Consider the following 27199-nt stretch of genomic DNA (forward strand, 5'->3'; position numbering starts at 1 on the left):
TACAACACAGTGTCTCCACATTTTTCACGTAAGTAGTATTCTCTCACTTTGTATGGTTACAATTCCAGTTCAAACTCCAATTACCTTCCACTTGGACTACTGCAATAATTTCCTAATCAATTTTAAATTTCTTCCCACTTCAACCCATTCTCTACACAGCTGCCAAAATGATTTTTCCTAAAGAAATGTACAAGTCTGACTATACTATGCCACCACTATTCCAATTCAAATTCCAATGACTCCCTATTATACTTAGGATCAAATATGAATTTCTTCAATTGACATTTAAAGCTCTTCCCAATCTTGTTCCATTCTACCTTTCCATCCTGATTCAATATCACTGTCCTCCATACTCTATGGGTTCCCCAAACTAAACTTTTAACTGTTCCCAAGGCTTAACACTACTGTGCCTGGAATGTAGAAAGCATATAACAAGTGTGAATTTGCTATTTCTTAGACACAACCTCAGTCTCTCATTTCTGTGTCTTTGCATTTGCTGTATTTCATGTATGAACCAACTTCATCCTTGCTTGTGATCTTTAGAATTCCTGGTTTCTTTTAAGGCTTAACTGCAGGGCCACTTTCTGCATGAAGCTTTTTTCACTCCCTCTAACTTACTATCTACCCCACAATAGGTTTACCTTGCAACTGTTTGAATGTTGTTGTTTTTTTACATGTCGTATATATGTACATATATATTTTTTATATTATATATAATATATAGGGATATAACATGTGTCTGATACACAGGCATTTATGTGTGTGCATGTGTACAAAAATGACATCTTTGTTAGAATATATATTATACTATAATAAATATCTGTTATCTTCCCTATTAAAATGGAAGATTTTTTAGGTTTGGAACTGCTTAGTTATTTTTGTATCTCAGCATATATTACAGTGCCAAGGCAATACTAGAGAATTAATAAATTGGTTTTTTTTTGTTGTTGTTGTTTTTAAAATGAAATAAAGGAGGGAAAAGGAGAAGAAGAGAAGAAAAAAGGATAAGGAAAGAAAAACCTTTAATGTCTTACTGATCATCTATGACAGAATCATGAGAAAACATGGTTAACTATATACAAATTTATGAAAGCTAATGACCGTCATTAAAATAAGTTGTCCCATGAGTGAAACATTTAGATTTGAAAAAGAGTGATGGAAATTATGCCAAGTCTAATTTGCAGATGATGGAATTTTTTTATTTAATTTTTCTTTAAATGAAAAAGACCCCAGCATAACTGTTTAAAGTATTAATGATGATGATGTAGCTAATATTTTTATAGAATTATAAGGTTTGCAATTGCTTTATAAACAGTATTTCATTTGATCCTCACAACTACCTTATAAGCTAGGTGAATTTTTATCTGTATTTTACTACCAAATGCCCAATTACATATTCATAAACAGATCTAGCTTTCTTTTCTTCCTTCCACAATGCACACATGCTAGCACTCCCATATTCAATATACAAGTGTACCTTTCATCCTTTTTATAGGCATTTTCTTGAAACCACAATTCTTCAGTATTAGATGTATACAACAGATTCTAGTAAGCATTTTATATTACAAGAGATTCTGCTAAAAAAATTTTAAGAAAAAATTCTAAAATTCTAAGTTTTTATTAGACTTCTTCATGATTTCACTCTAGCTTCTAGGTTATTCAAAGGCCTTTTTTCTAAATTTATTCAAAACTCTGAAAGTGGAAACTATTTGTTAAAACAAAAAATTTATTCAATATCAAATTCCCTTTTTAAAAAAATGACAAAGAATGTCTTCATGGGATTCACTTAATTCATTTTAGTTTCTATTGACTTATAGATACCATAAGTTTTTTATACAAATTAAATTATTTTAATGTAACTATGTCTAATATCATAAATATAATCCTTAAAAAGTACCTTATTAGCAATGACAGAGTTTTATATAAGCCAGGATTTCTTTTTCTTTATTTCAACAAACATTTACAAAGTATCCAATATAGCCAACAAAACGTGACTTTTTTAAATTCACCTTTTTAAAAATCTCCACAGACAGAAAATGTAATTTTACAAACCTAATGCAAACCAAGCTTTGGGGTTTTTTGCTTTTAGATTCACTTCTAAGAACACCAGCTTAAAGGTAATAGACTTGCACATAGCCTAATAGAATGCCCTACTTTCTAATTTTAAGGCAGAAGATATAAACCTCATCTCCCAAAGTATACTTTTTTGACTGGATTTTAAAGAATATAAGGTGATCTCTGCACCAATTGAAGTACTAACTTCTTATTGTTCATTTTAGTTGTGTCTGATTTCCCATTTAGGGTTTTCTTGGCAAAAATACTGGAGTTGTTTGCTATTTCTGAGACAGAGTTAAATGACTTGGCCAGGATCATACAGTTAATTAATATCTGAGGCCAGATTTGAACTCAGATAGATTAACATTCTTTACTTCAGGCCTGTTTTTCTCTCCATTGTGCCTCCTAGCTACTAACTTTTAAATATAACTGTCTGAAGTCAATAAAGCTTAAGAGATGCCACTGATAAATTCTGATTACCAAAAAGCTAAAATAGTATTTGATCTTACCTCAATGTCCTTATATCCCACAGTTTTATTGCATCACCGATTGCTGTTGTTAAGAAAAGATTGTAATTCTCAAATGGTTGTGCAGCAAATGCTGATCCCTACAGTATGGAAAACAAAATGAAGACAAGATATATTTTTTTTTTCAAAGTTGACTTTAACTTGGTTCAAAGCCTGATTCAGCTAAGTATGTCCTTAGATGAGTGACTTAAATGCTCTTAAACTCAATTTACTTATCCAAAGAATGAGAAGAATGTAGTAAGATGATCTCTGAGGTCTCTTCTAGCTCTCTATTTCTGATTTTAATTTAACATTATTTGAAGGCCTCTTCCCCACAATCTTAGTTGAGCACCTTATCACATGGAAGTGACCCTTGGTTCTCAAATTCTTTAGCCATGGCAACCCATAAAAGAGAGCATAAATGGGTTGTAATTTTTATTATTGGAAGAACTACCAACATGGATGTAACAATGTATTCATTTGACTATGGAATATCCAAGTATTATTAAAAGTAACAATATTATTATATTTCCTTCTCCATTTTTACTTCATCTATTTTTTACTAGATAAAATGAATCCAGTACTTTTTCCCTTAATATCATATGGTACTACTGCTCTGATTCCCCATATACCACATAAAGCTGAATATTATTTATCTTATTAATAAAAATACTACCTATTCTATCAATAACATTGTTTTCTTTGTGTAGTTATAAATATCAAGTGTGATAATTTTCTTAAGTACTCAAATTGTTATTTCAGATATTTATTCAACTAAATATAAAAGATTTATATTTTGGATTCATGTAAAAATGCATGTTTCCAATTGGTTATATGTTATGAAAAGCTATAATATTTTGACATAGCATTTAATGTTAGAAATAATTATTTCAAATTGTAAATCATGTGTAAAGCAGAATATTTGTGATTGTAAGAAAAATATTAAAATTATTTTTTAAAATTAGAATTATATTCATTATTTACTTTCTAAGACAAAATTTCATACTCAGTGTCAGGTGATTTTGCTTTGTTGCTCCAGGACATTGTTCATATGTTTATGATTAAAAATTCTGTAAGCCAATTGGTAATACCAGCTGATGCATGTATCATTCTACTTATACAACATGTTGGGTTTTTTATCCTTTGTTTTTGAAGACATCATGGGACATCACTTGCATGTGAATTGGAGTTTCACTAAGTCATTAACCTCTCTCTCTTCCAGAATTATTAAAGTCCAATTCAAGACAAAAGTCAAGATAACTAGCAATGAAATACAATAAATGGCCTTGGCATCTCTGATGTATAACCAAACTCTAAGCAGCCCATAGTGCCTACTTCAGCTGCCTTCATGATTACTGGAACAAATTGTTCTTATCCACCTATTCTTCCTGGAGAAGTCTTCATATGGTTGGGACAAACATTCACCTAAATCACCAATGGGTTTGAGGACTATTGTTACCCTCACATAGTTTAGCTTGTCTGCTAAGACTATTTTATTGGGATATAGCTGTTGTACATATTATAGCTTCTTGGAGTCACAGGTAAGAGTTGGGTAACAAGTGGATACTAAATGTGGTTTAGGAGTTCTAAGGATTTGCCAAGCTCTTATATCAGAAGTGCTGATCCTCATGAACACTTATGCATCCCTTTAAAATATATACTACATGCATAATAGTTACATATCTCAAAAATGACTGCAAAAAATACATGCTATAGCCTAATATTAATGTTTTTTAATTTAATTGTGCTATTCACATATTGTGTGATTTTTGTATATTTTTATTTATCAGTAAGCATTAAGCTTATTGATGATTACCTTAATTATTGACCAAAAATACTAGAAACTCCAAGATATTTTGATAAAATATTGGTGTTTTCAAATTTGGGGACATCATAGAAAATTCCCAAGAAGGGGAATGGAAACCAGGTAAAAACCTGCTGGCCTGTAAAAGTTCACTGCATTTTTGATGGGAAGAAAACAGCAGTAACTTGTTCAGTCCTAGAAACTATGGCTTTGTTGTTGTAGTCTAAGCTGTCTGCAGTCTGTCTAGTCATGAAAGAATCTATTTTTTATGAGTGAGTCATCATGCAAAGGGACGAAAATCTACATTTTTTTCTGTATTTTTAAGGGGAAAGAGGAAAATATGGTTATTGTATTGCAAGTATATAGTTCTTTAGCTAGTAACACAAGAAAATGAAAAAATAAATCCTACCATTCCCACATACTTAAGATAACTTTAAAGGATTAAATAACAAAGATCATTTTAGATTTAGCATACTGATATATTCAAGGAAATCTCTTATTGGTACATGACTAACATGGTTACTACATTTAAAAGTAATTAAAAATGACCTATTTTACATCTTACTGGAAATTAGACATTTGCGCACAATTACAGTTTGTGCTTCTCATGTTCACTTCAGTCAAGACTACATGAGTAGTAAGTCCCATATGGCTATGGTTAAGATGAAAACTTTGATGTCCACTATGTAACTGGACAAATATTTAAGAGATGTTCAAAAACAAGCTATTAAAACACTAAAGACAGCCTCTGTAAGCTTATGTTTCCTTTCATTCCATTATATACCATTCAGACTTTTTATTTTCAGGAAGTCAAACAACTATTTTTCCTATAAGAAACCTCAATAATATTTTTCCTAATATATCACCCATCATCCAAGAGGCTCCTACAGTGGTTCCCAAAACATTCCAAAAAAACCACTGAAGGGAAACTTGGAGTGGAGGTAGGCTCTTAGATTGACAACGAAAACACTAACTGTTACAAAGGTATAAAGAAAAAAAATTTTAACTAAAGTCATTCAAACATATACACCCATAACTTCTTTAAAATAGGACATCATAAGCTATCAGAAATACCATTTACTGGATACATCCAATTTAATTTAAAGATGACAAATATGGGTTTTAATGAACCAATATCATTTAGTTTGTGACACAAGACCACTATCAGTGATAACTGATCTTTGTCACTTCTGGGATACTTAGTCAAGAGTAAGACTTGAGAGAGGCATCCTTATATGATGTGAAAAGTACTAATTTGGGAATAAAAGCACATGTGTTCTAGGCTCAGCTGTGTTACTAACCTTTGTGACTAAAGGCAAATATATATATTTTCTAAGTCTCAGTTTACTTATCTATAAAGTTATATGAAGTTGAATTAGATGATCACGAAAGCCCTTCCTAAGATTGGAAGATTATAAAATGCAGACTATTCAATATTAATAGATAAATTAGAAAGGTGGTATGTGGTTTTAAAATGTAAAACTCCTATCAACTGGGAAATGGCTTAACAAATTGTGGTATAAGAACATAACAGAATATTATTCTGCCCTAAATATCAAGAAATATCAAAAACAAAGAATTCAGAGAAGCATTAGATAAATTATATAAACAAATAAGGATAGAGACAGGGAATGGATCTATGATTTTCCTGATATAGGAAATTCCCTGGGTGAGGTAACTTCCTGTAACAATATAAGTTGGCACCCTCTCTATACAGGTAATTAGACTTAAATTGCCTAGGTCTCCTAAGAGAGTAAGTGTCTTTCTCCAGAGCACAAAGATATCATGTGTCAAAAGCAGCACCTAAATCTATATTACCCTGGTTATGAGGATAGCTCTCTATCCATTGAAATATACTGTATATGAACTGAAGCAAAAATGTAAGTAGAACCAAGAAAAGAAGGACTATATCAATGTAATTGGGGGAAAAAACTTAAAATTGAAAGGTATGTAATTATAATTATGTCATAATTATAATAAGTTAAGTAATTATAATTATATTGTTTGGTCTTAGTTTTAAAATACTCTCTCTGTTTGATGGAGGCAGGAACTATGAATGTGGGATATTGTATATACTATCAAATGTGACTGATACACTGTGGAAGGGGGTTCTTGTTTTAAGAGGTGATTTACTGAAGAAAAAACAAGTTATATTCAAAAATAAAAATAATCTAAAAACAAAAATATCCACAAAAGGAGAACTTGAAATGTGACAACCACATCTGAAAACTCACAATATATACCTCCCTCAAAATTATAATAATGTATTCTATAGTAATTCTATAGTAATTAGATGTTTGCTGTTTGAATTGTTAATTCATATTGTTGTCTTATAATGATTTTGAAATCCAATAAAAACAACTGAAGCTTTTTCATATGAACTAGCATTTAACCATACTTCTCCAATCCTATACTCATGTGAATGATTTTTTTGAACCCATGTAGTGTTTTTCATTTATTACTACTAAATTGAATTTTATCAGATTCATCCCATAACTCTAGCTTATGAGGATCTTTCTGAAACTTTATTCTGTAAACTTCTATACCTTCATCCAAATTACTTGTTCAAAAAGATGGAACAGAGCAAAGCAATGATAAAGTCTGTGACAGTCTCTAAGAGATGCCCCTTTTAGGTTGATGATTATCAACCTATTCTGTTCTAGAAAGATTTTAGGAAATAGAAATGGCATTAAAGAAGTCTAAGACAGGAAGAGTAGTTAACCAGAATCAAATGAATATAGGAAAAAATCTATGTAGGAATCAAAACAATTTGAAGGATACTGAGATGTATTCACTGACTATCTCAGAGAAGAAACATTGTCTACTGATTAGGGAAAAAATCATAATATCATAACCAAAAAAAAAAGAAAATTAAGGGAATATCAATAATTACTGAAATATGCCAATTTTCTCATCTTTACAAAAATCTTTATCAGAATAAAGTACACACAAAGGTATCATTGCTAAAAATGTGGAAAGGAATAGGTAGGCTTTCAGAAACAATATTCTACAATAAACCATATCTTTATAGTCACACAGTTAACCATAAAGTACTGAAAATGCAAAACTGCTATTCTTACTATTTGATTATTATTAAAGCAACTGATTCAGTAACGTAAAATGCAATGCAAATAACAAATGCATGTAATCTAAATCAATATGTTCATGGGAGACATCTCTAGAAAGCATGCATATGTCAAAATCATATTAAATTCCTTAAAAGATCCAACAAAATAAACGTCTTTGAGATATTTGCCACTGTGATAAAGGATATACAAAGAAAAATTCAAATGTAATTCAAATTTCCTATAAATGATGAAGGCTTGTTTGTAGATATTATGCTGACAGCATCAAGTCTTGGGCTATAATAAAGCCTCATGATCAACTACTCAAAAAAGAGTTGAGAATAACAATCCACATTAAAAAAATACAAGAGAGTTTATTTAGAAAGCATAAAGTCTCCATTACAATCATGAAGTTGGATAGATATCAATCTGGCCTGGTCCATCAGTATAAATATCTTGTACAATGAGATAGACAATGAACCCAAAACTAAATTAGAAAAAGACACCAAACTAGATTGTTTTGAAGCAACTGTAAAATGCTTTCAATAATCTCAGATTGCACGAAACAAAAATTTGATTATTAATCTCCAACACTAACATTCTTTGATTCCATGATACACAAACTTGAATATGAGTGGGGCTTATCTGGTTAGAGAACAGGAAATATAACATTCTAAATAAAAAAACTAGAATGAAAAGGGAACATGAATGGAAGTAAATATAATATGCTGGAATCAATAAAGGAAAAGAGATTAGATTAATGAATATTCAAAATTAATAGAAGAATATGAGTAAATAATTGAATGCTAAACTTTATTGTAGAGATCATGACATTTATGGGAATTTGGAAAGTAGAGATGTCAATAAGGAATGAAATAGCAGAGAAAAGCTTCAAGGAGAAAGAAAAGGATGAGATGAGTTTCAGCTAATAGTTGGGATTTAAATAGTCAAGAGAAAGGAAAAAGGATATTCCAAAAGAAGGGACAACATGAACAAGGAATATATAGGCAGGAATGGACATGGTATGTAAATTTTATAATAAAGATACTAGTCTAATTGGAATAATATGTACAAAATGGTAGTTGTAAATAAAGACAGGTGGGGGAGGGGAAGGAGGAAGAATGTCAGATTTCAAAGAGCCTCAAAACCCAGAATTTAAACTTGATACTGGCAGCAAGTAGCTATTAATGTGGGATTTTACTTTAAAAAATAACATAGTAAAGATAATGTTTAAGGAAGGCAACTTTTGCAATATGTGGCATATTGTTACGTGCACCAGCAACTTAAAAATATCTATTATTTAAAAAATTAATTTTTGGAATCAATCTCAGGAAAAAGGACAATTTGAGACCTAAGTCAAAACTGGGATGATGACTACAGGAGGAAATAGAATCAGTAAGATTTGGCAACTGAATATCCATTCACCATTGAGGGACAGGTACAACTAGTAATCAAAGATGCCCCTGAAGTTGTAAACCTGAATGACTAAAAAGATGGTGATATTTTGATCATCAATCAAAATTTTATTAAGCACTCTTACTACATTCTGGAAACTAAATTAATCCCTAAGCATAATATACATACATATATATGTATGTGTGAATGTATATATACATATATGTATGTATATATATACATACGTATGTTAGAGATAATGTAAATAGAAGTCATTTCTGCTTTGGCCAGAAACTCTGAGTCTTCTACTCCCAGATTCTTTCATTCATTCATTCACTCATTTATTTAGATTTTTTTTTTGGACTAGGTGAAGAGAAGAGATTCTTTGCCTCAATTGCTACCTAGTCTTAAGCAGTGAATAGGTGTAGCCTCAAACTAAGACCTTCCCTTAAAAAGACCAAGGTCTCCCATTTCATCCAGAGCCATCTCCATTGTCTTGATCTGTATCTTTTTTTTTTTTTTGTCTTGATCTATATCTGACCACTGGACCCAAATGGCTCTGGAAGGAAAAGTGAAGTGAATGATCTTGCATAGTCCTCTCTCACTTAAATCCAATTCACTAGCATGTCATAGCTTCTCTTCCCTGCTGTTGTGGTCCTCTTTGAGAATAAAGAGCAAACAACAATCTTTTCCTTCGTTCTTGAGTTTTGTTTAACATAGTTATTTTTTTTTCTTTGATTTAACTAATTTTCTCCTATTATTCTCCTTCCTTTCTGAGTTAGATGGTTAATTTAAAATGCTCTCTTCTCTTCAAAGTCAAGGAGGATTTTTAAAATTTTGTTCTCTTCATTAATTCTTTTCCCTTGCAATCTAGTCTTAATATTTGTTCTTTGATTAGTAGTATAGAGACTTATTTATTCCTTCTTTAACTACTTTGTGTTCTCCATGGAATTAAAGAATCAAGTTTCAATTCCTTCTTTTAATTTTTATATTACTGTCTTTGTAGAACTTGCCACCTCTTCCACTTTTCTGTTTTTCTTTATTCCCAGAAATATCAATTCATGATGATGAGAAGGATAGAAGTATTGCCTGATAGGAATATCCTTTTATCTCAAATACTGTGGTCCAATCATTCTTTTCAATTTGCCATGCGATCTTGTCTCTGGATCTATGCCCTCCAAATTTTTAATGTTTTGGTTGTCCCAAAGAATTCCAATTTCCCTTCTCCCAAAACAATATATCATTCACAGAGTCACAACATTTTATGAAGAGAGAAATCTTCCTATGTACAAACTTCCTGAAAATTAGACACATTTTAAAGTCTCAATGTCCCATTATATGGCATAATTTTTCCCCTATGGAAGTTAAGTTTTCCCTGGTTCTGGAACACTCCCATTCTTTTCCCCTATTTCACTCTCTCCCTTTGCCACATTTCCCACTCTTCTATAACCCTGCATTAATGAGAGACTACAGGAGTTGTTTTCCTTTCATTACCTGGACTTACCTTCTCTCTCCTCTTCTATATTCCTTCGCATTCTGCAATTCATTCTCTTAAAATATGCTGATTTACAGTTACAATAGAGCAGTAATGAATTGAGCCAGTTACACCCAGCTAAAAAATTCTGGGAGATGACTATGAACCACTACATAGAATTCCCAATCCCTCTATTTTTATCCGCCTGCATTTTTGAGTTCCTTCACAGGTTAACTGTACACTATTTCAAAGTCCGATTCTTTTTGTACAGCAAAATAATTGTATGGACATGTATACATATATTGTATTTAACTTATGGTTTAACATGTTTAACATGTATTAGTCAACCTGCTATTTGGGGGAGGTGGTGGGGAAAAGGAAGGGAAAAATTGGAACAAAGGCTTTTGCAATTGTCAATGCTGAAAAATTATCCATGCATGTATCTTGTAAATAAAAAGCTGTAAATATATATATATATATATATGGTGAGTGGAAACAGGGAAAAAGAGGGAACTTTGCATACTTTAGTTTCTGACAATTCAGGCCTAACCTTCCATCATCACACTTCTATTTCTTTAAATTCTACTCTTATACTTATCACCTATGTACTTTTAAAAAGATTAGAAATGTCCCACTATTGTGGCTCAACTCAATAAACATCTTTTTGCTTTTTTTTAAATAGACTAGAATATGGAGTAATTTGCACCATTAGTTATTCTTTCCTTGATAGTTGTACTTATTTATGTGTATATTTCTTTTTCATTTCATTTACATTTTGTTTGCAAAGTAATAATCTATACATCGTTTTGTTTAGAATTTGTTTTTAATCAGTTTTTTTTCTGCTTCAAATGCTCCCTTTTATTGAATGCCTATCTTTCCATTGATAGGTAAGTACAAAGTATGTCATGTTATGCTATTTTGTTTTGAAGGAATAAATTATCCCTTTCCTTCTGCAAAATTGTGGTTGTAGACTAGTTTAGTTTTACCTGGCTTCTTTTCCTTTATGTTCTCCAGTCCTACCCACACTGCAAACTTAGTTTTTATCTTCAATTCCTCAATATCTCTCACACTCAAAATCCTATCAAGTCTTATCAAGTCTCCCAACAAGCTCTCTCATTGATGTTCCATTCTCTCCTCTGACACTGTAATTTGGATCCTGGTTCAGGCCCTCATCATCTTATGTCTGAATTATTACAAGCTATTTCAGCATCACAAGCCTCTCCCCATGCTAGTGCATTCTCCACTCAGCTGTTTAAGTAATCTTCTAAAATACAGGTTTGACCTTATCATTAATCTATTCTATACACTCCAATAGTTCCCTATAACCTCCAGGACTGAATGCAAAATCGTCTCATGGTTCCTTCCAACTTTTCCAAGCTTTTTATATCTTACTCACTTCCATCTATTTTTCTATTTGGAGACACTGTCCTTCTATTGTTCCTATCACAAGACTTATTTTGTTTCCTTCTTCTATGCCAAGGACAATAATCTTTGTATTGGGAAGAACACACTAAATATTGGAAATAATGGTTGATATTCAAGAAAAGCAAGGATAAGAAGAACATTTAGCTGTCTTTGATGAACTTCAGCCACTTGATTCAAATGAGCTACTACTGAACTGGATAGAACACAAAAATGCTCCAGATATAATTTATCTAAATTTTAGCAAAACTTTTGACAAAGAACATTATGTTAGCCCTGTGGAAATAATAGAAAAATGTATACTGGTTGATGAGATAGTTATATGGATGTGAAACTGATTAAATATCATAATTAGGTAAATTGATATAAATTTGTATTTGAATAGTACTTTTTTAGGTATACAGTTCTACAATTTTATAAATTAAACTAAAAATCTGAAAAAGTGCTTACTTTATTTTGGCAGATCTGATGGGCTGATCTTGAATGAATATCTGGGATCACTGCTACACTGGAATCTACATTAAGATCAAAAATTTCCAATCCCTTGTTACTTCCAGTTGTGAGAACAATATCTACAATACTCTTGAGTTAAGGTTAATCTTAATTTGCAAAATGGTAGTTCTTGAGGTAGGAGAGCTTCTTAAGACCTATCAATAAGAGCAATAATAGAGAGAAGGGGGCTTATGCATGAGATGTTTTAAAGTAGAAATTACAAGAATAATAATTCAGAATATTTTGGTTTATATTAATATTATCTTTCAAAATGAAAGAACAACAATGGAGGAAAACTACTTTTCCTTGATGATTCTGACCATCATCTGGAACTGGCCTGAATCACCTTGCTGTTGAACAGAGACTCTGTATATAATTCTTTCTAATAAAATGTCAATTCTAATAATATGCACTTTTCCTAACATAATAACACTAAATTTGTGGCTGATCATGGATACAGACATTCAGGCACAAAGTTTTTCCAATACCTTTATTTTTTTTACCAAGGCACATTATTGATTTTGAAAACTTGTCTTAGAAACCAAAGGACTTGTTCTAGGCTGTGGGAGCGTAATTGCAACATAAAACTTCAATTTTAAAAGCATACAATGAAAATATGCAACAAATGTACAGGGAGCTCTTTACAACACTTTATTTAATTAAAACACTTAAATAAGCTATTTACAGTTAGCAAAAGATGGGAAATGAGAAGCAATATGTTCACAATTTATAAAATAAGTGGATAGAATGCAAAAAACTCTTTACAACAATAAGGTAAACTTAACCAGTGAAGCACCTCATAGGTGCTTCTTTTCCTTTATATTCTCCAGTCTGCTGCTCTACCAACTTGTGTGCTTTTTTTCTCAAATGCACCTAACTCCTAAAGGAACACTGAAGTATGCATAGTTCTTTCTATACACTTATTAAGTATAGGCACTTAAATCTCTGGGAGCAGATGGTTATCAAAATGTGCATACCCTTTGATCCAGTAGTGTGTCTAGTGGGCCTGTATTCTAAAGGGACCCACATGTACAACACTGTTTGTGGCAGCTCTTTTTGTAGTCGCAAGGAACTGGAAACTGAGTAGATGTTCATCAGTTGGGAAATAGATGAATAAGTTATGGTATATGACTGTGATGGAATATTATTGTTCTATAAGAAATGATCAGTAGGACGATTTCAAAAAAAGCTTAGAAAGACTTATATGAACTGAAGCTAAATGAAGCGAGTAGAACTATGAGAACACTACACAGCAATGACAAGATTATGTGATGATAAATTCTGATGTACATGGATCTTTTAAACCGTGAGGTAATTCAGGGCAGTTCCAATGCTCTTGTGATGGAGAGAGGCCATCTGCATCCAGAGAAAGGAGTGTGGGGATTGAGTGTGGATCACAAAAAAGTATTTTCACTTTTGTTGTTGTTGCTTGCACTTTGTTTTATTTCTCATTTTTTTCCATTTTGATCTGAATGCAGCATGAAAATTGTCGAAATATGTATAGAAAAATCACATATTTTTAGCATATATTGGATTACTTGCTATAAAGGGGAAGGGTGGGGAGAAAGGAGGGAGAAAAAAATTGGAATACAAGGTTTTTCAAGAGTGAATGTTGAAAACTATCAATGCGTGTGTTTTGAAAATAAAAGACTTTATTTAAAAAGATAACTGTACTTAAATATAAAAAAGAATTATATATAGGAAAAAAATGTGTTTTCTCAATCTCTAGCCAAGAAAAAAAAATAAGTTTTTGGCAGTTATGGGAATGTTATTTTCCATAGGTTGCATTTTTTTTTTACTTTTGTACCATTTTCTATGGATATTACACCTGCAAAAGTTGAAGATTGACTGTATAGGGAAGCTAACTAGTGGATTTGTTGAATGATCTGCTATGCCTGGTGGTCTTTAAAAAAGCCAACAAGCTAATTCTTCAGAAAACTCTTATGGGGATTCATTTTTATTAGCTGAAAAGGAGTAATCATTGGCTATCAAAAGTGAGCCACTTATGAAGGAAGAATCCAGATCTGGAGTATGAATTACTCAATGCTTTTTCTCGTGTGTCTCTTACAAAATGCTGTGGCATATAGGGGAAATAACAGCTCTCCAACCTCTACTCTTAGGAGTAATAGCAATTTGCAGTTAGCAACTTGCATAGTTGGCAATGCTACAGGTAGCAGAAAGTAGGTTCTCAGAAATAACTGAGGAGTAGCATAAATTGTAGAGAGAAGACAAGAGGCATTAGTTCAGGAACCTAGTGAAGCAATAGCCCAAGCAGAAACCTTTCACAAAATGGTAGCAGCATAAGGACACATGAAATGACTCTGAGCCCTAGTGTGCTGAAGGAATAAGCTGCTATGGTTAGATTCATTCACTATTTATCTATATCTGTATCTATATATAGGTATGTATCATATATAGATATAGATATATACATACCTACATATAGATATATTTACTAGTACAATAAATTTTGTGTATGTCAATTTCTTCCTTTGAAACTGTATGTATTTGTGAGGACAATATATCCCAAATTTGGGCTAAGGAAAAGATATTTTATAGCTCCTCTTTTTATAATGCCATTTTAATAATTGTGTTCTTTTGATCTAAGCATGTTAACTGATAAGATAAAAAGAACAATGGAAGCTTATAAATTATAATTTTTAGATTTGATTCTGAATTCCCTGAATTTGGGATAATTGTTCCCTTGGTTGGTGTAACCTATGAGTGTTAGTTTAGACATGGTTCCCCAGACAAAAGGGTGCTACCCATAAATTAAAAGTCTGCAGAGCAAGTGACTATAAATTTGAAAGATATATAATGGAATATCCCAGAGATCTATGCGTGATCCTGGGTTATTTAATATTTTATATTATTATTTATTTTTGTTTTTATTGCATTGTATTGTATTTATTACATTGTATTTATAAATAACTTAAAGTTATGTATCAAGCTTGTTGTACGTAATGACAAAATAATAATGCAAAATATGTAAATATTGAGTTAAAACACTGGACCAAATCCACTAAGAAGTAATCTAAAAAGGATAGGTCATACATTTGGATTTAAGAATTCACCTTCAAAAGTATATAAAACTTTAGGTCATCAGAAAAAGATCAGGTAGATTAGAAGACCAATAATAATGACTAACAACAGTTCAGTATGAGTTAATAATGTGATTTTAAAAAGGATTTTAAGCATTTGTTTATGTTAAGCAAGACATTGCTTCCAGAAATTAAAATGTTATATGGTGCTACTGTCCTAATCTAACCACTTCTGGAATATTGAATTAAGTTTTGGTTATCACATTTTAAGAATAACTTTGAAATACTGGAAAATATTCAAAAAATAGCCTGGACAGAAAAAAAATACCTTATTTATATCATGGCATAAGCAGATCCAGGAAAGGAATCTTTTAATTTTTAAAATAAGGAAATTAGAATGGATGATCTTTATTGTCCTTTGTGATTCTATTATCCTAAACTGAAGATGTTTAGCCTGAAAAAGGCTAACAACTCAAGTATTTGAAAGATTTGTCACTTAAAAGATGATTTAGATTTATTCTGATTAACTAGCAGCAATTAACAGAAGCTAATTTAAGGAAGACAAATTTAATGTAAAGAAAAACTTCTTAACAATTAGAATTTTCCAAAAGTGAAATAGGTGGTTACATTCGTAGTTACATACTTCCCCTCACTAGAAGTCTTTAAACAAAAGCAGCATAAACACTTGCAGGAAGCTAAGAATAATACACTGCACCCAAAGTCTAGAAGACCTGAATTCAAATCCAACCTTAGATATTTACTACCTGTGTGACCTGGGACAAATCACTCAGCCTGCCTGCCTCAGTTTCTTCAACTATAAAATGGGGATTAAAATAAAACCTGCCTCACAAGATTCTTGTGAGGATCAAGTGGAATGATATTTTAAGGCATTTAGCACAGTGCTTGGCACATAGCAGATGCTTAATAAATGTTTAAGATTCTAACTCTTGGGATAAGAATTCATTATTTGATAAAAACTGCTGGGATAACTGGAAATTAGTATGGCAGAAATTAGGCATGGACCCACACTTAACACCATATACCAAGATAAGATCAAAATGGGTCCATGACCTAGGCATAAAGAACAAGATTATAAATAAATTAGAGGAACATAGGATAGTTTATCTCTCAGACTTGTGGAGGAGAAAGAAATTTGTGACCAAAGATGAACTAAAGACCATTACTGATCACAAAATAGAAAATTTTGATTATATCAAATTAAAAAGCCTTTGTACAAACAAAACTAATGCAAACAAGATTAGAAGGGAAGCAACAAACTGGAAGACATCTTCTGATAAAGGTCTCATTTCCAAAATATATAGAGAACTGATTCTAATTTATAAGAAATCAAGCCATTCTCCAATTGATAAATGGTCAAAGGATATGAACAGACAATTTTCAGAGGATGAAATTGAAACTATTACCACTCATATGAAAGAGTGTTCCAAATCACTATTGATCAGAGAAATGCAAATTAAGACAACTCTGAGATACCACTACACACCTGTCAGATTGGCTAAGATGACAGGAAAAAATAATGATGAATGCTGGAGGGGATGAGGGAAAACGGGGACACTAATGCATTGTTGGTGGAGTTGTGAATGAATCCAACCATTCTGGAGAGCAATCTGAAATTATTCCCAAAAAGTTATCAAACTGTGCATACCCTTTGATCCAGCAGTGCTACTACTGGGCTTATACGCCAAAGAGATACTAAAGAAGGGAAAGGGACCTGTATGTGCCAAAATGTTTGTGGCAGCCCTGTTTGTAGTGGCAAGAAACTGGAAATTGAATGGATGCCCATCAATTGGAGAATGGCTGGGTAAATTGTGGTATATGAATGTTATGGAATATTATTGTTCTGTAAGAAATGGCAGCAGGATGAATACAGAGAGGACTGGCGAGACTTACATGAACTGATGCTAAGTGAAATGAGCAGAACCAGGAGATCATTATACACTTCGACAACGATATTATATGAGGATGTATTCTGATGGAAGTGGATTTCTTTGACAAAGAGACCTAACTCAGTTTCAATTGATAAATGATGGACAGATACAGCTACACCCAAAGAAAGAACACTGGGAAACGAATGTGAACTATCTGCATTTTTGTTTTTCTTCCCGGGTTATTTTTACCTTCTGAATCCAATTCTCCCTGTGCAAGAAGAGAACTGTTCGGTTCTGCAAACATATATTGTATCTAGGATATACTGCAAAGTATCTAACATATATAGGACTGCTTGCCATCTAGGGGAGGGGGTGGAGGGAGAGAGGAGAAAAATCAGAACAGAAGCGAGTGCAATGGATAATGTTGTAAAAAAAAATTACCCTGCATGGATTCTGTCAATATAAAGTTATTATAAAATAAAATAAAATATTTTTACGCAAAATAAAATAAATAAATAACGATAAATGTTTGTTCCCTTCCCTTGTTCCTTTCTCCCTCCCATTGTAAAGGAATTCTTGATCAAGTAAGTATACAACAAACTTACTGGACTAAGTCCAGTCAAAATTGGAGATTTTGAGATTCATTAGGATTTCTATCTATATCCTTTCATAAATTTTACTTATAAATTCATTCATCCATAAAGGATCCTCTCAATATTGCAGAAGCCGTCCTCTGGTCCATTTAGTATTCAGGGAATACAACAATGGGACTTTCTATTTTCTATCCCTCCCATTTGCTATACAGTGGCCTTGTTCCTTTTATAGGCATATGTGTCTTTGAGAATATATTTTTCAATACTTCTCACATAGTCTTTTTTGACCATCTAACTTTTTTAACCATGGTGCCTATGAAACTAATCCATTACTGTTATGAAAAAATGACCTCTGATCAATGTTGGATAGAATCTTTGGAGTCAGTGGAATGGATTTAATAATTATTCCTATGCAACTACAACTTCAGTCAAAAAACTAAGCCTGAAACCCTAGTAGAAAACTCAAAAGGCTAGAAGCGCATATATACATAATTCAAGGATACAAGAATAGAAATCATTTATGGCCGAAAGACTGGTAATCTCTACAGTTGATGTCATAGAAAATGTCTTGACAATTTTGGATTTGTTCTTTTGTTTATATCTGCAAAAGAAAATAGTATTTCCAGTTAACCCATATTATTGATATCTTTCATTAAGTCCAAATCCCAATGGTTACACATTACTTTAATATAAGTACAAAGGCTACTACTATTCATCACCAAATAGATAATAGTAAATGCTAGACTGCCTTTCTATTTGTTGGAAAGATTACTGAGTTACAGATACCAAAAACATGTACTAAATTGAAATAGAATAGCGGAAGTTTCACACTTCTAAGCACAGCAACATAAGTGAGAAATGATCTTATTCTACGATTACACTGCCATTAGTGGCTTCATTGGCCAAGAAGGGAACTTCTGAGGAAGAGCAAGCATATTTCCTGTGTCAATCTTATTTTTAGACCACACATATTTTCATACTTCAAGAATCTATAATCTTAATGGTGTGGGCACAAACACAAAAAATTGAGATATAACCCCTCTTAAATGTTAATAACTCCATTACTTTGAATGGTTGAAAACTTTCATCAGCTAATGATCAATTTTCTTTCACTTACTCAATTAATTAATTTATCCATTTAGCAGATTTGTTAATCATCTATGATATTTCTTACACTATGCCAAGTCCTGGGGATAAAAAGACAAAGCAAAACTGCCCCTGCTATGAAGGATCTTAACATTTTGGGGGGAGGTTTGAGAGTGTGGTCAATTGTATGTAGAAAGTCAAACATAAAATATGTAAGAAAGTTAAATATAAAATATGTAGCAGCAACACAAGGCAATGTAGGAAGCTCAGAGTTTAAGTGGTGTGTCTATGATCACACAACTTTAAAATGCCACAGACTAAGTTGCAGTTTTCCTTAGTGTAAGAAGAGCACTCTATATAACATTCTACCTCTCTAAATTAATCAGAAACTTTTATTATAAAGTAAAATGACTACATGGCTGTAGAGAAGTTACTGAAAATGGATCATGAAAGCTGAGTTGCTGTCAGCCATCTATTGAAAACTGAAAATAGCTAAAATTATATTTTTGCTATAATAGGATTTATCTGCTAAAATTCATTCTGTATGGTTTATAAAAGCTAGATATGAGAAACAGCTTACATAGTGGAAAGAGATGGCCTCATAGCCAAAATATATATTCAAATATCATATTTTACACATGCTGGCACTATAAACTTGAACAAGTCATTTAATCTGCCAGTATCTCTGCTGCCTGATACTCTCTCTCCAAAATCATAAGGTGCAGAGAAGATGCCAACCTGCATTAATAGAGGGAATGTCCTCTGCCAGGAATTTCCACAACCAATTAAATCAGTCTCATCTTTCCGAAATAAGAAACCACCCAGCCTATATTTGTTGAATTGCCAGGTCGAATTTACCCACATAAAATATTAAGGAAGTAGGGAATAGAAGAGAAATGGAGATATATGAGAAAAATAAAATTTATCACAGTAACTAGTGGTTATTTGGGTCAAGTAATTTTTTTTAAAAAAAGAGAAAGAGAACAATGGGAAAACTGGAGGAAAGAAGGCAAACAAAGCAAAGAGACAGAAACAAAATAAAAGGATAAATATGGAAGCAGGATTCATTAATCAGTTAGATACATTTAAAATTCATGAAAAATAATTTTGCCTACCTTTTGAGCTCATCTTTTTGTGTGTCGATATAATATTTTAATAGGTGAAATTCAGATCCAGAAGATAGCAATATAAAAGCATCCATATAATAAAATTGTGTGACTCGTATAGGTTTGCTTAACATGTCCTTGTCCTGAAATGCACAAGTTGGAATTATTTCTCAAATAACCAAACCATTATAATAGCAACAAACATTGTTATAAATATTTGATGTTTCATTTTAACCTCCAACTTGAAATCCAACCAAGTTTATAAACATAATTTGTTGAATAAAAATTATGATATTTCCCCATAAATAAAAATATGTAATTCTTACTACTACTCCTAAAAGTAAATGTTTTAATTTTCAGACTTTTCTGTTGTCTAATATAAGAAACTTCACAATAAAGTATTTTGTAAAGGGTTGAAACTCTCAATAGGTACACTGGAATCAGACAACCAAGCACTAAAGGCTAATTACCTATTGAGCAATACTCTATTAGCGTATGCTTGGAAAAATGGCCCTTCTCACTATTCTGTGCTGGCTTGAACTTTTGGTGTATAGAGATAATCGTAGGAGAGATTAGGGGATGGAGTAAAATAAGCCAGAGTCACTTTGGAGAAGGAGGAGAAAGGAGGTCGGTCAGTGGAGAGCATGTGGCAGTTTTGTCCATCCCCTTCACTTCTCCCCCTAAAGACCAAGGACTTTTGCTTAGTCTGACTCTGGCTAATTCTGAGACCTCTAGGGAGCTAACCCAGACTTCACAGTATTTGTTATGAAATAAGCATTTCTTTAAAACTAATTCAAATTTTTGTTCAAATCCTCTTCTTTATTACTCTTTCTTCCCCTTTTTTGCATTTAGTCTACTAAAAAGTAAATGTGAAATCACCTTTAAATTTCTTACCCTTTTTTATGTCCTTTATTTCCTGAAGCACTTTCCCTGGCTCATAAAAAAAAGAACTGATTTCTTATTATTACCTTGAAAGATCACTGCCACACTAATATTGGACAAAACGCTTTATCATCCATTATTCTGCTACTTTGGTTCAAAATTTGCATATCATTCATCTGTTTCCTTATTTTCTACAGCTATATTTTACATGGCCACCTACAATTTTCTCTAAAAAACTGACTTTTCTTCATCATAACATGCTGCATTCTAATATAACTTTTTCTTCACTATTAACATTTCCTCAAATATAAAATGGTATTACAATACCAGTCATGGAAAAACAAATTCATTTATATTATTATTAACACAAATTACTCCCTTCCCAACTTGTTCCAATTATTTTGTCAATTTTAGTTTATAAATTAGTAATTCATAGATATAGCTACTTCAATGTATAGAACATAAGCATGAATGAGTAAACATTTAAATCAAACAACAAATTTTCAATACATGCAAACAAAACTAACCCTAGTGCACTCTTTTTTTATCTTCTAATAGATTAAAAATTATGTAACAACTAAACAGCATTTCAACTTGGAAGTGTTTGTAACAGTTGAGAGTTTAAGGGTCACAAAACTTTTCCTTTGGAAAGATAGAATGTATTAGATATGAATAATTCATTACCAGAAATACTGTAGATTCTGTAGTCCTAACAGACCAAATTCTCAATGTTCTGTCTTCTGAAGCAGAAACTAACCATTTCCTGTCATGACTCCAGCCAACTGAAGTCACTGCTGCATTATGACCTTAAATGAAAAACACAGCACAAAAACATCTTAACACAATTTTTGACATCTAGACTTTATAACAAGAGAGTCCCAGTTTGCCTAGCATTTTTATGTAATGCACTAAAAATTTCATTGTCAATTGACAAATAATGAAGTTAGAAGCACTTTCTGGCAATTGTCTAGGACTTTTTAGTGAAACACATAAAACTTTACAGATTCATAGATAATATATTATAGTAAATGACCATAGTAATTTAGTGTTTGATAAACCCAAAGATCTAAATTTTAGGGACAAAAACTCACTATATAGCAAAAATTAATGAGAAAACTAGAAAAGAGCAAGGCAGAAACTAGGTATAGATCAATATCTCACATCATTAGGATAAGATCAAAATTAGTACATTATTTAGACATAAAGACTGATACCACAAGCAAAAGAAGGGAGCATGGAATAGTTTACCTCTCAGCTCTATGCATAAGGGAAAAATTTAGCACCAAACAAGAGAGAGAATATTAGAAAATATAGAATAGATAATTTTCATTATATCAAATTAAAAAGATTTTGCACAAGAAAACCAATACAAATCAAAATTAGAAAAAAAGTAGAAAACTAAGGAGAAAATTTACAGCAAGTACCTCTAGAAAAGGTCTCATTTCTCATATAAAGAGACTACTGAGTCAAATTTATAAGAATATTATGTCTAGAGAATTCTGAGAAGATAGTGAAGTAGGTCAGAAAACTTCAAGCTATCCAGATTTCAACCACAAACAAGACAAAATTGAGTCTCAGGACAAATGTAAAAGGTTAAAAACAAAATAAGAGTTGAAGCACAGCAGTGGTACTCCTGGGACAACTGGATAAGATCTGAAGAAAGTAGAAATACCTTCAGTCTAGTTCCATTGAAACAGAAAGCACAGACCCTGGAATTAGTTGGGTTGAGAGGTAGCATCAGCCCTGGCCAAAGGAACTTTCACCTCTCAGATAGTATGAGGAGTTGGGTATCGAGCCAGGGAAGATTGAAGAAGCTCTACTGATAAGGGATGTCAGACCCAACTGTACAACTGAAACTCAGCCCTGGGCAAAAAGGAACCAGCATACTTTTAGAAAATGCAGAAACAATGGGGAAGGAACACTGCTGGCTGTAGGCACTTATTATTTTAGTTAGCATAAATTTTTTGGTTTGGGGTTTCAGAAAAGAGAGAAGAACTGAAGGAGAACCTGAAGCCAAAGGCACCATCCCCCATGCCCCACAACTAAAGATGGTACCCCCAACAATCTGCTACAAAAAGAACAGGCAAAGGGGAAAAAAAAAACAACCAGAGAAAACTACTATAGGAATAAGGAAGACTGCAGTGCAACTGAGATTAAAAAAAAAAAAAAAAAGACTCTTATACCCCAAAGAGTAAGGTCAAATGATCAACAGTTTAAGAATACATAGAAGAACTTTAAAAAAAATTTTTAATCAAAGAAATTGAGAAAAAACTTAAAAAAAAAAAAGAACAAGTTAAGAAAAACACAATTATGTAAAGAAAGTCAGTCAACAAAAAAAGGAGGTCCAGAATCTTAAGAAAATGACTCCTTGAAAAATAGAATTGGGACACAAAAAGCCAACAAAATTCTAAGAAACCAAGAAATAAAAAACAAAATATAAAGAATGAAAATATTGAAGAGAATTTGAGATCACATAAGAAAAACAACAGATCAAGAAAAAATAAGAATAATCATACTACCTGAAAAACCACAATCAGAAAAAAAAAAAATCTTGATACAATAATACAAGAAATAATTAAAGAAAATTGTCCTAAACTGCAGGAACAAGGGGGGGAAAGTAGAATAGAATAAAATCCACCAATCAACATCCTACAAGGAAATGCTGTAAGATCATCATGGTTAACTTCCAAAAGCCCCAGATAGGGAAATATGAGCAACAATAAAAAAAATTCAAATATGACAGAACCATGATTAGAATCACCCAAAACCTGGAAGTGGCCACATTAAAAGATCACAGATCTTGATATACCATGTATCAAAGAGCAAAACAACTAGTGTTATGGCTGAAAATATCATATCCAAAAAAGGCAAGCATAATCCTGAATGGGGAGGAAAATGGATATTTGATGAATTGTAAGGCTTTCAGGATTTTGTTGCAAAAAGACGTGAACTTAATATAAAATTTGACATCCAACATCTAAAAGAAATATCAATTTCAAGGAACTCAATAAACTGTTTATGCTTTCTGCATTGAAATCTAAACCATATGTCTAAGACTGTCATTAGTAATTGGGTAGTTTGAAAGGCTAAGTTAGAACTGAATATATTCTAAAAAGCAACACAGTGTAAGAAAAGGAAAAAGTAATTAGGTTATATGAATGAGATGTGAGAGCAAGAACTGACATAGAAGAATTAGACAGGTGGAAAGGACTGGTAGTTCTGGAATCCTACTCGCATAGGTGATAGATTGAAGAAGAAAAAATACATAAGAGAGAAAGAGAGAGATTATATAAAAGAGTATAAAATTCTAATTTTATTAAGAAATAAGAGGAGGAAAAAATAAGGGAGAGGTATAGAAAGGTATATAGATGAATGTGAATGGGATAAAGAGGGGAGAAAAAAGGATTAGGGAGGGAGCGTTGGAGATGAGACAAGTTAAATAATAGCAAGGCAAGGTAGTGGGTAGTAAAATGGAGAAGTCATCAGGGACAGAAAAAATAATGATGATCAGGAATAGAACTGATACATATCTACATATGTATGCACAAATATATCTTTTCTTAACTATAGCTTGTTTGGGGGTGGGTAGGAATAAAATAACAAGGTGTACAACAGAGAACAAAAGAATAATTTACAAGGAAGTAATGGGAAAAAGTGGACATTCTTGAATATAATTTCTTCTACTAACATATATATCCATACACACAAACACACACACACACACATACACACAAACACACATATACACACACACTTTCTTGAGCTGATAATTTGTTGTCATATTTTGAATCCTCCTTGATCTTATGCTGGATACATGACAATGTTCTCTTTTGTTTTGTTTTATACTCATTTTTTTGGTTTTTTTTTTCCTTATTCTGTTTTTTTAATAAAATAAATTAATAAGAAAAAAGAAAAAAAGCTGGTACAGTAATTTTTTATCTCAGACAAAGCTAGTTAAAGCAGATTCAATAAAAAGAGAAAAAGAAATTTCACTATTTGTGAGCCATATTAATCAATATTATTTTTGGCCATTTAAACCTGCAAGACAGTATAAAGTTATAATATTATTGTAATATAGGAAGTGATAAGTTGGTAGACTTAGAAAAATATAGAATAAGTTAGACATAAGAAACAGAGGACAAATAGACATAGCACAGCCGCAAATAGATGTATATGAATGTATATGTGTATATATGTGTATGACTGTAGATTATCTGTTTATGTGTGTGTGTCTGCATTTAACTGCATCCTGCTTGGGAGAGGTGGGGGAAAGAAGGGGTAAAAGAATAAAGTAAAGTAAAAAGTGCATAGCAGAGAACAAAGAAAATTTAAAAGGTAGGTAACAAAGAAAAGATTGATAGTTCTGAATAAAATGTGTACTATTTATTATATGTGCTTTCTTGAAATGGAAATTTATTGTTTCATATTTTGAATACTCATGTTCTACTATGCACATTTTTTTCTATTTCATTTTTTTCTTTTTCTATTTTGTATTTAAAGATAAAAAAGAACATATGTCATTCCTCAGTTGATAAAATGGTCAAAGATATAAAGAGGCAGTTTTTGGACAAAGGAATCAAAGTTAACTATTCTCATTTTTGTTGTTGTTGAGGCAACTGGGGTTGAGTGACTTGCCCAGAGTCACATAACTAAGAAATATTAAGTGTTTGAGATCAGATTTGAACTCAGGTTCTCCTGACTTCAGAGCTAATGCTTTATCCACTGTGCCACCTAGTTGCCCCTCTATACTCATTTTTAAAAATTCCTAAATCACTATTGATTAGAGAAATGAAAATTAAAATAATTCTGAGGTACCACCTCACATCTATCAGATTGACTAATACTGCAGAAAAAGGAAATCATAAATGTTGGAGGGAATTGAGGAAATTGGGACACTAATATAATATTATTTGTTGTGAAATGATCTGATCATTCTGGTAAACAATATGGAACTATACTCAAAAAGCTATAAAACTGTGTATACCACTACTGTCTATCACAAAGAGATTTTTTTTAAAGGAAAAGGACCTATTTGTATAAGAGTATTTATAGGAGCTTTTTTGGTAGTCGTTTAAAATTGGAGATTGAGGAAATATCTATCAAATGGGGGATGGATGATTTAGTATATGATTGTGATAGAATTCTATGCTTTCAGAAAAATCTGGAAAGACTTAAATGAACTGATGAAAAGTACAGTGAGCAGAACCAGAACACTGTACTGGTTATATAGCAATACTGTATGATGATCAACTATGAATGACAACTATTCTCAACAATACAAAGATCCAAGACAATTCCATAGGATTTTTTTTAAATGCTATCTACCTCCAGAGAAAAAACTGGTGGAATCTGGATGCAGATCAAAGTATTCTATTTTTTACTTCCTCGTTTTTTTGTGTTTTGCATCTGTTTTCTTTCCCAACATGAGTAATATGGAAATATAGTTTGCATGACTACGCATGTATAATTAAATCAAATTGCTTGCCTTCTCAATGAGGGGAAAGGTGAGGGAGGAAGGGAGGGAAAGAATTTGGAACTCAATTTTTTAAATGAATGTTCAAGTTGGCTTTTATGGGAAATTGGAAAAAAAAATAAAATATTTAATTTTTAAAAAGTGATACAGCCAGGATTTGATACCAGATCTGGCGACTCCAAAAGCCAACTTTCTTTCCATGGCTGAGGATTTGGAAAGACTAAGTAAATACTGAAGATCTGTGCCTCCTCTTTAGAAGAAAGCTGGGAAAGTAAAGCAAAGACTTCCTCTGTAAGGGATAGAAGGAAAGAACAACATTAATCAATCAATAAACATTTAAGTGTCTACCAAAAAAAAGAGAAGCAAAATAGTCCTACATTTAAAGATCTCACATTCTCAAGTTCACTATTATTCCTAAAGCTCATAGATTCAGTTGTTTCCTGTTCCCTGAGCTGTTTTCATCTATATTTAAGGAGAGATGGGGTCAATAGCTTGACTTGCCTGTCACCTGCCACTTGCTTCTACTCCTTAATATGCCTTACAATTTCAATTAGACTGACTTTCTTGCTCTGTGGATACCAATACATTAATGCAAGTTGGAGATAATTAATCCCTTTTCTATATATTTATAAATAGATACATAAAAAATAGTAGACAAAAGAGATAGATAGTTCCCTTAAAATGGACACTTCTAAGAATGTGGAAGCCCCAAGAAAGGCTTCTTGCATAAATATTTGAAAGAAAACAGGTTTGTAAGAGACAGAGTTGAAGAGGAAAAGTATTCCAGGAACAAGCAACAGTCAGCACAAAGACACAAGGCTAAGGGATTGAATGTTACAGCACACAAGGAACAAGTAGACCAATATGAAGAAATCACATTGGGAAAAAAGAGTATAATGAAAAATTAGAAATGTAA

General features: G+C 32.1%; 1 protein-coding gene across 1 annotated transcript in view; it reads right to left on the bottom strand.

Moving 5' to 3' along the window:
* Positions 1-27199, bottom strand: part of WDR27 (WD repeat domain 27) — a 246826-nt gene that overhangs the window by 159379 nt on the left and 60248 nt on the right. The window contains exons 18-22 of the mRNA XM_051998158.1: positions 21495-21616; positions 19938-20071; positions 18240-18337; positions 12172-12293; positions 2565-2662 (exon numbers count right to left, since the gene is read on the bottom strand). Of these exons, the coding sequence (XP_051854118.1) occupies positions 2565-2662; positions 12172-12293; positions 18240-18337; positions 19938-20071; positions 21495-21616 (574 nt within the window). The remainder of the gene's footprint in view (positions 1-2564; positions 2663-12171; positions 12294-18239; positions 18338-19937; positions 20072-21494; positions 21617-27199) is intronic.

This window comes from Antechinus flavipes, chromosome 4 (assembly GCF_016432865.1).
Source record: "Antechinus flavipes isolate AdamAnt ecotype Samford, QLD, Australia chromosome 4, AdamAnt_v2, whole genome shotgun sequence".
In the NCBI taxonomy this organism is placed as follows: domain Eukaryota; kingdom Metazoa; phylum Chordata; class Mammalia; order Dasyuromorphia; family Dasyuridae; genus Antechinus; species Antechinus flavipes.